The 14,480-nt window shown below is 42.3% G+C and overlaps 1 protein-coding gene across 1 annotated transcript in view; it reads left to right on the forward strand.

Annotated features, from left to right (window-relative positions):
* Positions 1 to 14,480, forward strand: part of ETV6 (ETS variant transcription factor 6) — a 220,089-nt gene that overhangs the window by 181,098 nt on the left and 24,511 nt on the right. The window contains exon 4 of the mRNA XM_081058172.1: positions 6,079 to 6,213. Within this exon, the coding sequence (XP_080914298.1) occupies positions 6,079 to 6,213 (135 nt within the window). The remainder of the gene's footprint in view (positions 1 to 6,078; positions 6,214 to 14,480) is intronic.

The raw sequence follows: 14,480 nt of genomic DNA on the forward strand, positions 1-14,480 counted from the left end.
CTGACCATTCACGGAGTCACTTATTTCTTTAGTAGATTATACAGGGCCTTGCAGCTCACGTTCAGGACTGTCAATGTTACTTTAAACACAGGTAGAAACCATTCAGGGTTTTAAGCGGAGGTTAGCGAGACAAAGTGCGGAGGTGAAAAGTGGGTGTGGGGCAGTTGGTTTGGCTAGCATCTAGGAGCAATAATGGTGACTTGAACTAAAATGGGGCCAGCAGGGAAAAGGGGGTGATTCAAGGAATATTTAAAAGGCAGAGTCTGTAAGTCTTGGTGACTGATTAGATGTTGGATGAGAGCAAGAGAGGAGTTAAGGAAAACTCCAATCAATAGGACATTTAATGAACTAGGAAATACCATGTGGGTTGTAAAGACTCATTTTAGACACATTAAATGTGTGGTACCCAAAAGGCACGTGAGAGGAAGTATCTAGGAGATAACCGAAGGTTCTGGAGTTGAGAAGAAATGCCTGGCTGGAATAGATTTAGCATAGACAAGCTGATGGAAGCCATGGGGGTAGATGAGATTGATTACGCAGGAGGAAAGACTAGTGAGGCCTAAAGAGCCTTACTGTGGAAGGGTTGGAGAAGGAGGAAGAGCAGAGAGGTGGGAAGAAAATCAGGAAAAGTCAGAATCTCTCACACCATAGAATGTTCTCAGAGGAGGAAGATAGTGATTCCTGGTGATGAATGCTGCTGAGAGGGCAGACAAGTACTCAGGTACCAACCATTGTCTTTTGGGTTTGACAGCAGGGAGGTGGCCTGAGCAAGAGCAGTTTGGAGAAAGATTGAAGTGGAGACCAGAATGAAGGGCCCTGAGGAGTGGAAGGGAAGAGAATTGGCAATAACAGAGTTGGACAGCTCCTCAGAGATGTTGGGCTGCTACTGGAGAAGAGAAACAGGAATATCTGGAGTGGAAGATGAGGACAAAGGGAAGGCGTGTGTGTGTGTGTGTGTGTGTGTGTGTGTGTGTGTGTGTGTGTGTGTTTACAGGAAAATCTTGAAACTACTTAAATGCTAAAGGGAAGAAACCCATAGAAAGAGATTGAAGATAGACTGTGAACTAGAGAGAGAAAGAGACTGTGATCTAGAAATGTCTGTATGAAATGATGTCAACTGGAAAACAATTCCGTATGTATGAATGAAACTTTATTAAACTTATGCATGTGCTTTAAACACAAAAGTATTGAAGCAAAGCAAATAGTTTCCAGATTTTTGAGACACGTCTGTTAATTAATAATCACGAGGGGTACCATCTATTGAACACATACTATACCACGCATGGGCTGGTGCTTGTTCATATTATCTCATTTAATCCTCATAACAGCCCTGCCAAGTCTGTGGAATTATTCTCATTTGAGGTAAAGATTATTTAACTCAGCCTTGAACTGAAGCTCAAAGAAGAAAAATAGTTTGCCTAAGAGCATGCAGCCCACAAATAGAGGAACCAGGATTCAAACTTGGGACTTCATGGCTCTAGAGCCCAAGCTTTTTCCTCTAAAAGTAAAGAAGCTTAGGTAAATTTAACCACCTACACAGTATCTGTATGTTCTTGCTCTTCAGACACAGGAAAAATTGGTAAGAAACTGGCAACAGTTTTGTTCACTCTCTCTACTATCCATTTGGAGCAAATTGCACATAAAATAATAGAATTTAGGATTCTCAAAGTAGGTACCTGGCGGTTCATGTCCAGACCACCGGTGCAAAATTGTATGTGTGTTTAATTCATGGGTTTCTGTGAATGTGTGTATGTCTGTGCACACATGTATGCATGCATGCAAGTTCTGCATGTGTCGTATGTGCATCTATGTTTTATGGGGCTTGAAGTTTATAATTTGGGGGACACAAATAGTTCTAGGGCTCCTCGCAGGGGACTATACAAATGAAGGCCCCTGAAACTCGTGAGCTTCATGGCAAATCCACCTCTGCACGTGCATGTGTGTACATGAACTACGTATGTATGCATGCAGTTATATGGAGGGACCGACAAAGGCTAGAAGTGCACTTTACAGTTAGTACTAGTTATTTCTTTTGGGGAAGACAAAGATTTATTAAGAGTTTAATGGGCCAAGAACTTTCTGAAAAGTGCGTTTTGAATTCACACCAATGATCATTAGCTAAGTTAGATATACAGTGCTAGGGCTCCTGCTCTTATTTTCAGCAAGCAAATAAATATAACATTTTAAAATACCCTCTTTATTCCAGAGATCTTTTTGTTAATACTACTTTTTAGATACGACCTCCTGCCTATTTGAAGATTTTAAGATTGTACCAAGAGAACAGGCTGGGTGTTGGAGGAATGAGGGGACAGCTGAGATGGAAGCGGTTAGGAGGCCATCTTTATTTATTTAGAAAAGCGTCATAAACAGGACACATGTTCTGTGATGCCCCAGAAGCCAAAATGAAGGACCAAAGCATATGAGATGGCAGGAACGGCCAGATTCCAGCTCAGCAGAAGAACTTTCTGTCAACTAGAGCTGTCCATAAATGGTTTGCTTATGTTGTTGGCCGGCTGCCCACACTGGAAGTACTGCACCAAAGCTTCCTCTTGGCAGAGGAAGGGGAGGCGAGGGACTTCTACTAAACACAAGTTTGAGTTGATGTCAGAAAGAAACCTCTAGAATCCTCTCTAGGTCTAAGATTCCAAGCTGTTATCAGGCACACACTATTACTGCCAATCATACACACACAGGGTATGCACAGTAAGTGGGTTCCTCCCGCCCCCCACAGTAGTGACGAGTTTGTGCCAAGCCACACACATTCCCCTACGGAGCCTCTGGTTGCTGAGGAAACCTGTCTGTGAATGGACGGATCTAGCAATGACTATGTTCCACGACCTTAGAATTAAGATTTTCCTGGCCTGGAACCTGGGACCTTGGGCCTTTGCCCCCACCCATTAGCCAGCTGTCACAGGTGGTGCTTATGAATGTTATCTTACTAGTTCTCACAATAGGCTTATGGTTTAGGGAAGGAACTGGCAGAGTTCCATTTCATTTGCTCTTCCCCCTGCTACCCCCCACTCCCCCACCCCCCCCCGGCACACTCAGAGACGAACCTTCTCTACCTGGCACCCTTTGCCAGCTTTGGGATGAGAGGCAGCACAGAAGACTGGGATAGTAGAAGGCAGAGCACATGTCAGCCCCACTGTGGACTTAGGCCACCAGGCCAGAGAGACCAAGAAAGGTGAATGACTTCAGTTAACCTTTGCCCTTTGTGGAGGTGGAACATAGCACTGACCATGCCCAGACACTCCTCCTTTGTTCAAGACATGAGACCTCCATAGCGGCATAGAGGTCTGTCCTAAACCACTTTAATTATATCAATAATAATAATGGTGATGGTGGTGATGGTGACAGACGTGGTCATAGCAACATCTAGTGTTTGCTGAGTTATTACTGTTTGCCTGATGCTGTGATGCGTTCATGACATGAAGTACCTCACCGACTTCTCACAATAATCCCATGAGGTCGATGTTGTTAACAAGCCATTGTTTAGAGCAGGGAACTGAGGCCTAGAGGTGTTCATGTACATGCCTACGACACTGGTCTGATTCCAGAGCACAGAATCTTCCCATTCCACTGTATTGCCTTACTCTCTGTCCACACATCGAAAAATGGAAACACAGCAAAGAAAGTGACCTGCCCGCTCTCCAGCCCTGTCTTTAGCCACCACATCTCGGAGCTTCTCCAACCCTAGCAGGGACCTCCCTGAAGAGGTTAGGGTGTAACAGACCCTGCTCGAATGGAGCTTCACAACATTCCCCTCATTTAATCCTCAGCAGCAAAGAGGTGCATGATGTTGTTAGCGTTTTTTTGCAGAGAAGTTCAGGGACTTGGTCAAGGTCACCTGGGCAGACAAGGTCACTCCAGCCCAAGGAGCCCACATCTGCAGTCTGTGCCTTCCTGCCACGTCTGCATGCCTCTCTAAATGAACAAAGTTAGACACCTTCACAGTCACTAAATTTATATTTCCTGATCTCCCCTTCCAAAATGTATACACTAATTACTGACCTTTTTTGTTTTAGTAATAGTAATCATCAGGAACACGTTTTTCAGTGTTTTCATTTTCTCTTCTGCGTATTATAGAAATAAAGCATCACTGAAACCTACAGGATAAAACCCAGTGAGTGTGAGGCCATGTAAACTAAGAAAAGTTCAGGAAGACATTATACTAAACCAAAACAAAAGGTTGATTGGGGACTTATTTTTGTAAGCGATTAAGAATATGAATCATTAAAATAGGACTGTATTTCAGGCTCTGTAACCTTGTCTCATCAGAGACATTACCACGACTGCTAGGTTTGGATTCCATGAGTTCCAAAGTCTTCCCAGCTCATGGAATCCAAACCTACATCCCAAAACGCAGTTGTGTGTGCCACAATTCTACCTTATATAAAACAGTTTTAAAAGTCTGATTAGAATACCTCTGCGTCTTCTTGCCCAATTTCATTAAAAGGAAATACCCAAGTGACATGGTATCTTCAGCTCTTTAAAGTGTTTTGCTTTAACTTAGTCGTGATAGTAAATAGTGGCAGTAAGTTATGTTAATATCAACCAAAATTCAAAGGTAGAGGAAAGAACAAAGTCAAAGCAAAGACACAAGGGACCTCAGAAATCCCTTAGAATAGAATATGATGGAGCTTTATTTGGTACAAATGGTAAAGGACTAGAGGTTCGCAGAAAGAAATTAACGTGGAGCATTTCTCAGGTTCAAGCTGAGTGTAAAAGAAAAAATAAGTTAGCAATATCTACAGCCCAAAATATGCAGTTAAATTAAGTTGCTAATTAAAGAATCTGTTAAAAATGGCTAAAATTAGAGTTAAAAGCCTATTGTTTGTTACAATTGTTAACTTCATATCTATATGTGGAAGGGGGTGGGGAGACAGTCAAAAGCCTGTGGTATTTTAAAGATTAATCTTCCACCCCTAAGGGGTTTTGAGGCACCCACCTGCATTTTAAACTTGGATCTAAGCCAAAAAGGGGTGGGACAAGATCATGACAGGTTTTTGTTTTTTGTTTTTCGGGGGGGGGGGGGGCAGGGGGGTGGCTAATTATCTCCTCCATGGACACTTCAAATACCAAGTGTATCAGAACAGAGTGCTGAGTGTATCAGAACAGAGTCCAGCTCAACTAGCCCTACCATCCTCTGCAAAGAGCTGACACATGAAGGTTTTCTGGAGATTCTGGAACCTTGGAGCAATGCCTGGGTTGTATTTTTAAAGGAGGAAAGCATCCCACAACGTGCCAGTTCTCTATAGGGTATCTTCAGTAGTTAGTACCTCTGACCAGACTAGTGAATTTTTTTCATATTTATTCTCTTCCTGCCTGCGATCTGGATGGGTAGAAAAGCATGTTGTTGGGTTCTGGTTGTTTTGTTTTTCTGCAGGAAAGATTTCTATGAAAAATCTCTGAGTTGTCATCAGCACATTAAAAATTTTCATACTGAATAACTTCATAATTCTTTGAATAATCTGAAATGCAGGCAAAGATATATGTGAAAGAATATTTTTCACAACAATAATAGCAATAAATTGGGACAATTCACATTTCAACTAAAGTCTGGTACATCCCTGTGATGCACTGTCATTACGTAGCTACTAGGACAGTTCACTCATGTGGAAGGAAAAAGGGATACTAAGCTATGATAAGCCTGGTCCTAAGTCTATAACTATAGGTAGAATGAACAGGGCTCCTTTCTCTTATGATAGGATAATAGCTGATTTTTGTTTTCTTTCTGGTTTTTAGCATTTTAAAAACTTCTTGCATATTACTTTCATAATCAAAAAGTTCAATTAAGAAAAGATCACGTGGCTCTGACTTTCTGGGTTCCAAGTGGCACCTCTTGTCTGTCCCCTGTAAGCTCTAGGAGAGTAGCTGGCATGCCTATCTTGCTAACGTGACATTGTGTCCTTTGTCCAGTGCCACGCATTGAGTCGAAGCCCAGTACATAGTTGAATGAGTAAATATCTAACTATTATGTTGGTTTGTACACCTGAAACTAATTTTTAAAAAAATGCTTAAAACAATGTTGAATAAAATGTTCCAGTTTCACTATTTCTCTTTTCTGTTTCCTTCCAGGTGACGTGCTCTATGAACTCCTTCAGCATATTCTGAAGCAGAGGAAACCTCGGATTCTTTTTTCACCGTTCTTCCACCCTGGTAACTCTATCCACACACAGCCGGAAGTCATACTGCATCAGAACCATGAAGAAGGTACCCAAGGACACTTCTCTTTCCTTGCCTGAGACTGAGACATATCCAAGAGATGTCATTGTTAATTTGATAAGTTTTTTTTTAATGTGATTCATTTTTCACTTGACAAACAAATCATTGAGTGCTTATTAATAAGTGTAAAATCCTGGGGGAAATGCCAAGATGAACAAGATATACTCTTAGTTCTCTGTGACTCACAATCTAGGTGAAGAAATGAGATAGATATACCCGTAAGTGTCTAAGCATAACTGTCATAGCAGGCGCTCCAAAGAAGTAGTCGAAGGGGAATGACATCCAGGTACAGGCAACAGGGTCAGCTTCATGAAAGAGGTGCCTCTGAGCTATTTTTGATGGTCCAGCAGGATTTTGATAAGCAGGGATTAAATGGAGAACATTCTAGACACAGGGAATGACAGGCTAGAGTAAGTCCTTGGGACAGAGAGCAGTCAGATGGCTTGGGTTGGAGTCTATCTTTTTTTTTTCTCCAATCTTTTGTTTTGAAAAGCTTTCAAACATATCCCAAAGAGAGAGCATGAACTAAATACACTTCTGTGAGCCATCACCCTGCTTCAGCAATGATCACCTTGTTCCCTTTGCAGAGCTAGTCCCAGGAGGTTAGATTGGAACCACCAATCTTTGTGGAAGACAGTAATGGGGAGTCATTGGAGAGTCGTGAGCAGAGGGTAGTAAAAGCGGGGTTGAGGGGTGGAAATACACAAACCCTGTGAACTCTGTAGTGGGCCGGAGGTTCCTCTTCATGCACCAAAAGCCGTTTCTCAGTGTTCTCAGTGTCTGCTGCTTTCTGCTGTCTCAGGGGCTGCTGCTCTTCTCCTGTGAGGCACAGTCGTCATAAAACCATCAGTAGAAAGCAAAACAAAAGACCAGAATTGAATTGCAGCCCTGGACATAGTTCCAAAGCAAGTGTTTGGGTGTAGAAATAGGGTATAAAAATCTTACTCTGTGCACCATTCCATTGAACAGTGATGGGTAGTGCCTCTGCTGAGTGTTAAGCCCATGTGTTGTTACTGCCAGGATTGCTTAGATAACAGACGTGAGGACACAAAGTAATACTTTTAAACCTGTGCTTTTTCTTAGGACCAGATTCCTAGGGGCCTGAAACCCTGGTCCCTTGGAGTATTTCCTTACATTGATAGATCATGCCCCAAGAGCAGGGCTGATATTTTTGTTTTGTTATTGGCAAGTTTAGAAAATGAGAAGTTATTTGTTTTCTTAATTAACACTTCACAAAAGAGAGCCTGACTCCAGGCGATGGCATCTCTTTCTTGTGCCAAGTGTTTCACAGCAGGTCCTTTCGCTTCCGCTTCCGTGATGGGGAATAAACGAGCATTTCTTGCCTGCTCCCTGCCTGTTTCTCTCATCCTTTCTTCCTCTAGCTTTATCCTTGCTAACTTTAACAGCTGCCCCCCCTCACCCCCAATTCAATTTCTTCTGGGGTTTTTTTGCTCTTCCTGTGGGTATATTTCCAGCTTGCATAATTGTCAGCAGCTACTCCAGACAAGAGGAGGTGGGTTTACTGAAGCTTGACTTTAAGGCAAGAATCATTTTACCTTTAAGGCAAGAATCATATTACTTTGCCTTCCTCTTCAGATACAAAAGGGGTGTAGGGGGTTCTGGTTTTGGTTTTGGTTTTGTTTTCTCCTTTTCTCTCTTTTTCTCATTATTAAAAAAAAAAAATGCCATTTGGAATTTCTATTCCCCCCTATATTCCCACCTGTGATTGGAGGCTGATGGTCTCACCTCATTTGCAAGAGCTAATCAATAGAGAAAGCTGGCTTACTCTCAGAGCTACTCTCAAACCAAGTAAATGCAGATGTGCCACAACCCGTGCAGTAATGAGTTATGCTCTCGAGCGTCATGATGGTCGTGGTGAGCTCAGTTGGTAAAAGAATGGAGCAAATGAGACCAAGGTCAAGGCTTCATCGCCCTGTGAACCAGTTACCTGTGCTTCAGAAAAGTACAGTGTTTTTAGGGACCATTCCTTAAAGTTGTCAGCCAGGAAACAGAATCTGAGAGTATGTGCCCTCTCTTCACCCATTCAGACGAGGGGCATGCCCTCAGATGAACAGGTGGACACATAAGAAGGGAAGTGTAGGTCTTTATCATCGTAGCAAATAAGAAGAGCCGTAGAAGACACAGAGGTGACATGAAGAGGCTGCCTGCACCCAGACCTCCAGATACATGGGTGCCTTTGGTGACAAAGGAACCAACTAGAGGTGAATGGACCGTACAATTCCCCTACCTCCAGCCACCTCCCACCTCGTTGCCTTTGTCTCCACCAATAAGAAAAAATATCCAGCTCAACATGCATTGTCTCTAGAATCAACACTGTATCTATACTGTTATATGTACTTGTGATGGTAACACATTAATGTGGGCATATGTTAACATACAGAAAGATCTGGCCCTGGGGGGAAAAAAGTCTGTAAAGTGAAATCATACATCTCAAATATTATATCCCCAATGATTTAGTGCACATAATTGAGGCTACAGTACCATATAATAGTATGTTGCTGTTGACTTGGCACAGAGAGAAATACAACAGAATGGAAGGAGAACAGAGGCATTTCAGACGGGGCCTGACTCAGCCCCGAAAGAGGCTGGCACAGCGAGGCATGCAGAGTGAAGTGCAAACACAGAGCTTCATTCAACGCCCCGTGACTTCACCTCATCACTGCCACGGACCTAACCGATTCAGACATTCATAATTTCACAGTGGGAATTTATATCACAATACAAATGTACCTTGTTTAATCAGCGGCAGTTCCCTGCAAATACCTCATATGAGTACATGACATTGAAATCTCACCTTCCTTACCTGGCAGTGCCAGAAGCTAGGAAGTTGGCCTTCGCTCAGAGGCCGCCCTCCAGGCTCTGACAGGAGAGGAGGGTGATCATACTAATTCAAACCCTTTATTTTGTAAACACTCCTTATCTCCCAAAGGTACACTATTCTGAAATCACATCATGCCTTATGCAAAGCAGTCTTCAAACTACCACCAAGGTCTAGGAGAACCAGCATTTCCACTCTCCCTTATTTACTCATGGGAAGAGTGCAGTATTATATAACTAAGGTAACTTTATAAATTTTCATTCATACTGAGACATTTATGACAATTAAATGGGACTCTAATAAGTAAGCTAGGACAATAGGTATATGAACTAGAACCATCCCTGACAAACTGGAACACACAGTCAGCTTAGATAAAAATTTTTAAAGAATGAGATGGAAGTCAGGAAAGCAGGTTCTAACCCTCTATTCTTCCAGGACAGTCATAAGGGCTGTTTCTCATTGCTCTGGCCCTCAGTTTCCCCATTTGTAAGATAGAGGATTAGAATAAATGGTCTCACATCTTACAGTACTCATCCTAACTTTCTATCCAAAGTCTGAGCCTTCCTGGGTAATATGAAGATGAATAAGAGACATTCTCTACCTTCAGGGTCGTAGGCAACTAAACTCCAGAAAATCCTAAGTGTGTCTGCCTGGACTTGCTCAGAGACAGTTGAACATCTCTTCTATTCTCATTTGTCTACCTTATCAAGAACTTCTGATAATATTACGCCTCTTAGTAGTCAAAACCAAGACTAGTGTCATTCACTTGTTTCACAATGAAAATCTCACTTTAAATAGATTCCTTTTGTTTTCATTTCTGTGACCCATTTTATCTGCATAATATGAATTAGCTCACCATAAAGGAAGGAGACAAAATAAACAATGATACAACTTTTTCACCAAAACCAGGAGGCAAAACATGTTTAAGAGATTTTAGACCAGCAAATGATTATAAAATAAGTTTGTTCCGTCACACAGCAGTTATAATATCAGCTTCTTTTGATATCATAGGTTCCAAAATCAGTTACTTTTAGCGCCCATGGAATAGTTAAAAGAAAGGGTTTGTCCCCAAGTATGTATTTAATTGCCACTGGTCCTTTGGTGTTAGAATTACTTAAATAGTGATTTCCTAAAAGTTCATAAAGCGTTATAAAATATGCTTTCAGTCTGGGCTCGTCTCTGAATGGCAGTTATCCGGTTGACATGGACACACATGAGTCTTTAGGGAGAAGGGACAAGACCTTTGTTTCTTAAATGTTCTTATTCCATGACTCCTTTGCAGGACCCTCTTACAGTTTCAGCTCTTCCACCCCACCCTCTCCTATGCCCCATCTAAGAGACTGGGAGGAGATGTTTAGTCACTTTAATTTGAAAATAGTTACGCATGCAGTGCTGTGATTGTTTCTGCAGCAGTGGACACAGTTTTAAGGTGAAAGTTCTGCCCTCGGGCAGCTCTGCACCAGGTGGATGTGGAAGTCGGAAGCAATGATGAGAAATTTCAAGTGTCGAAATGGTGTTGTTCTCAGTTTTCTTTACAACCAACTCAGGGTAATGGCCCAGAGAGTAGAGAGACATCACGTGTTTGTGGGGGTGTGGGGAAGTTGGCCCGCGTTCTGGGATGGCATTCAGTCTTATTTATATTATTGCTTTATTGAAGGAAATACTACCCCGATCCCCTTCCCTACCCATAAAATCCAGGTGCCCAAAGACTGCTTTGGAGGAAGGACAGCTTACAAAAGTTAAATGAGATAATTACAGAAGATGAGGCATATAGCTCTGCTTCATAATAACAAAATGAGAGTTAACACTTATTGGGTCCTTCCTTGTTGCATACCATGTCCTGTTTTGAGCTCTTACATGTTTAAATCATTTAATCTTCACAATCAGCCTTGAAAGAAGCAATAGTATTCCCACTTTATAGATGAAGAAATTGGGGCTAGAGCAGTAAAGTAAAATCTGCCCAAATCGTACAGCTACAAAGGAGCAAAGCTCAGACTTAACCCTAGGTCTCTTGACTCAAGTGCCGTGTTCATCACACAGCAGCATGAATGAGCCAACCAAAATCACATTTTTATTAATGTTTTTTATGCAAGCACCCTGAACATGGAACAAAGGAATGGATGATGGGTAGAATTGCAGAGATTAGGATGCCAAGTCAGGTCCTCTACCTGGGCTACACTGTGGCAGGTGCCAGCGTGCCTGCTTATACCTTTTCTGCTTCATAGTACTTGAACTGCCAAATCTACACAAAAAGAAAAAGTCAAAGATAACTTTTGAGACATCAGTGTATGTCTTCAATTCGTGATATTAAAAACTCATACTAACTTAGACTGAATGAACGCGCACTGCTCATTGACTGCCTCTGGATGAATGGACTTCGCACGCCAGACATCCCCCCCGCCTGGGAGAAATGTGGGTTCTGAGTCAGGCACTGGCTTCTGAGAGCAGACACACTGGCCATCGTCCCTGTTGAGAACCAGCCCCACAGGACATCTGCTGAGTAGGCAACAGGGTAGATGAAGTTTTGAGTCGCTTGGGCCACATCTTATTACTGATTGTTGTAAAAACATCCCCAGTTCTTTTAGTCTTGGCGGTGTCACATTGATGACTGAAGTCAAGGAGGCCATTGGCTGGGGTCTGTCATCTTTGTAATTCATATTAATCGTGTAATGCACGATGGAGCCAGCGAGCTTAGTGGTGTGTGTGTGTGTGTCTGCGTGTGCTCACGTGCACTCTGGATCCAGACCACCTGTTCAAATCCCAGCTCCCCAGTTTACCAGCTCTGTGACTTTAGGCAAGTTACTTAACTTCCTCTGTCTCGGTTTCCATTTGTAAAAGAAGGAAAATAGCAGTACCTATCGACTAGGACTAATGTAAGAAAGGAGCAAGTTGATATGGGAAATGCCCTTAGAATAGCATTCGTCGCATAGCAAGCGTTCAATAAATGCTATCATCATCATCATTATTATTATTATTATTATTTAATATTTCTTAGCACTATTTGGTTAGATGTTTTCCCCCTTCTTTTTTTCTTTAAACTTAAAAAAGGGCAAATTTCAAAAAAACAAGTAAATAAACTTAAAAATTAATTTTGATAAAATACACATAACATTTGGCATCTTAACCACTTACAAGTGTACAGCTCTACATTTAGTGTTAGCAGTGTTAAGTGTATTCACATTATTGTGCAGTGGTTGGTTTTTTCCTTACCTCCTGTCCTATTAACCATTCCCATTACTGCAACTGCACGCACGTTGTGCAAACATCACGTTTGTGCATCCGGATATAGGAAAGGCCCGTTGCCTTCCCACGCCATTAGCCTAGAACCCCCTCATGGATTAACCGGGTACTATCTGTGGCATTATATTTATGGGAAAATACATTGAAAGTGCCAGCCTTGATTACTTTCAGGACACAGCCTGTTTTGAAAATGAGCACTGCTTGTACTTTGTTACCTCACAATACCTGGCACATGGTAGGTCCTCCATGACCCCATTGGAACCTGTTTGTCTTCTGGCTGTCTCCTCTCACATTTGTGCCCCTTTCAATGCTGTGATTCTTGGATCTGACAGGAGGTGGTGAGGGCCCACCAGAGGTAAAGTAGGCCCAGAGCTTGGCTTCTCGTCCCCAGGGAACCAGTTCACAGCTTTGCCCCTGACCAGGCCTCATTCCACTCTTCTCTAACTCTTTTCCTCTTCAGGACCTCTTCTTTCTGCTTTGCTTCCTGTATTTCAGGGTCTAGGGCAGCATGACCTTTTACCCTTTGACCCTTATCCCCTGATATAGCATTTGATTGTGATGGGGAAGTGTGGAGGCACTGGATGATGATTCAACTTGCCTTCCCTGCTTTCTCTGGCTTCCTTCAGTGCTGTAGAGGCTGCTCTTAGCCCAGAAATTTAGGGGCAGAAGATCCCTAATATGCACAAATAACTCCCCCCAAGGTAGCCAGGAAGTCTTCAAGAAACTTCCTTCCTCTTACCAGTAGGGAAATGTCATCTGATTTCTCGGAGATAAGGGCACTGAGAGCAGCGTGGGTTCACTTCCAGAGAAGGAAGCCTTCAGTTGGCATTCTCTTGCTCTTTCCCCTTCCGGCACTCCTCTGCCTTATCTTTGTACCACCCTGACCACCCTGTAAATGATTTACAAGATTTACCCCCACAGGTCTAAGAGGCTCATTTGAAATCTGATCCCTTGATTTCTTCATTCACTTCTTTTGTGCTGCGTTATTGAGCGTGAGGGAGATTCCTCTGCACCGCCTGCCTGCAAACACAGCTTGCAGCCAGGAGCCCTGCTTCTGCTCTCCATACTGAGCCACTGGCAGAGGTAGCCTATTTGGAGGCCATCCCGCCCACAGTAATGGAGATTAAGCCTCAGAGTCCTGCAAGTCACCTGTGTTGTTTCTTTCAGGCCCTTTCACCAAATGCTTATAAAATTCTAGGAGCTTACATAGGATTTATTGTGTATGACCTCAAACATCTGTGAATCATACCCTCCACACGAAGGCCCTACAAGGGAATTCAACACTGACAACTTGTTGAGATGAATACATTGAACTTGGCAGGAAAAGGGTCAGTGAAAAGTCTCGGCTGATTCTATCCTACACCACTATGACCTTATTTAACTAATTACATCTACAACGACCCTATTTCCACATAAATTCACATTCTGAGATACTGGGATTGGAACTTCAACATACAAATTTTTTTTTGCATGGGAAGAAGCAAAAGTTCCACCCATAACGGGATGATAGAACCTAAGTTTGTGTCTGAAATCTGTTTTGAATTCTATCTCAAGACCTAAAGCCTTTAATCTCTTTATAGCTCTTCATATCATTCAGGGTACCCACTAATCTTTTACAATACATTGTGCTGGGAAATGGTCCCTTCCTGAACATTGTGGAACACTGTGGACTGAGGCTGGGAGTGAGATTTACTGGCTGGGCTTGTTGGTTTGCATCTCCCTGAGACTTCTTCTCTCCTCAGGAAACATGGCCTTGGGGAAAGCCTGATGGTGAACATGTGATCCTGGTGTGTGAGATACAAACTTGCTCTTAGCCTTTGTTCTACCCTGGAAATTTCCTAGTCAAAATCCATGACTTTAACCAAAGGCAGTTTTGTTTTTTCTTTTTAGGTTTACTAGTTTTTCATTATTTATAACATGATTAAATTGGGTCGCATTTTGATGATTTTTAAAGTAGAGAACCTTTCCTAATAAGTTAAAAGGAAAGAGGACAAGAAAAGAAATCAGACCTTTTTTTTGTAATCATCACATTTAAAGTCTTAATTTATTTTGGGCTATTTGGTAGTGAGAAGGGATTCTTTGTGTCTAAAACAGGTCTACAAAGAGAAAGGTTTGGGATCAGAAAATACTTTCAACCAGAATAGGTTCCAGAATAGGTTCCCTACCAGTCCTTAGT

Source organism: Rhinolophus hipposideros (assembly GCF_964194185.1).
Source record: "Rhinolophus hipposideros genome assembly, chromosome: 9".
NCBI classification, from domain to species: Eukaryota; Metazoa; Chordata; class Mammalia; order Chiroptera; family Rhinolophidae; genus Rhinolophus; species Rhinolophus hipposideros.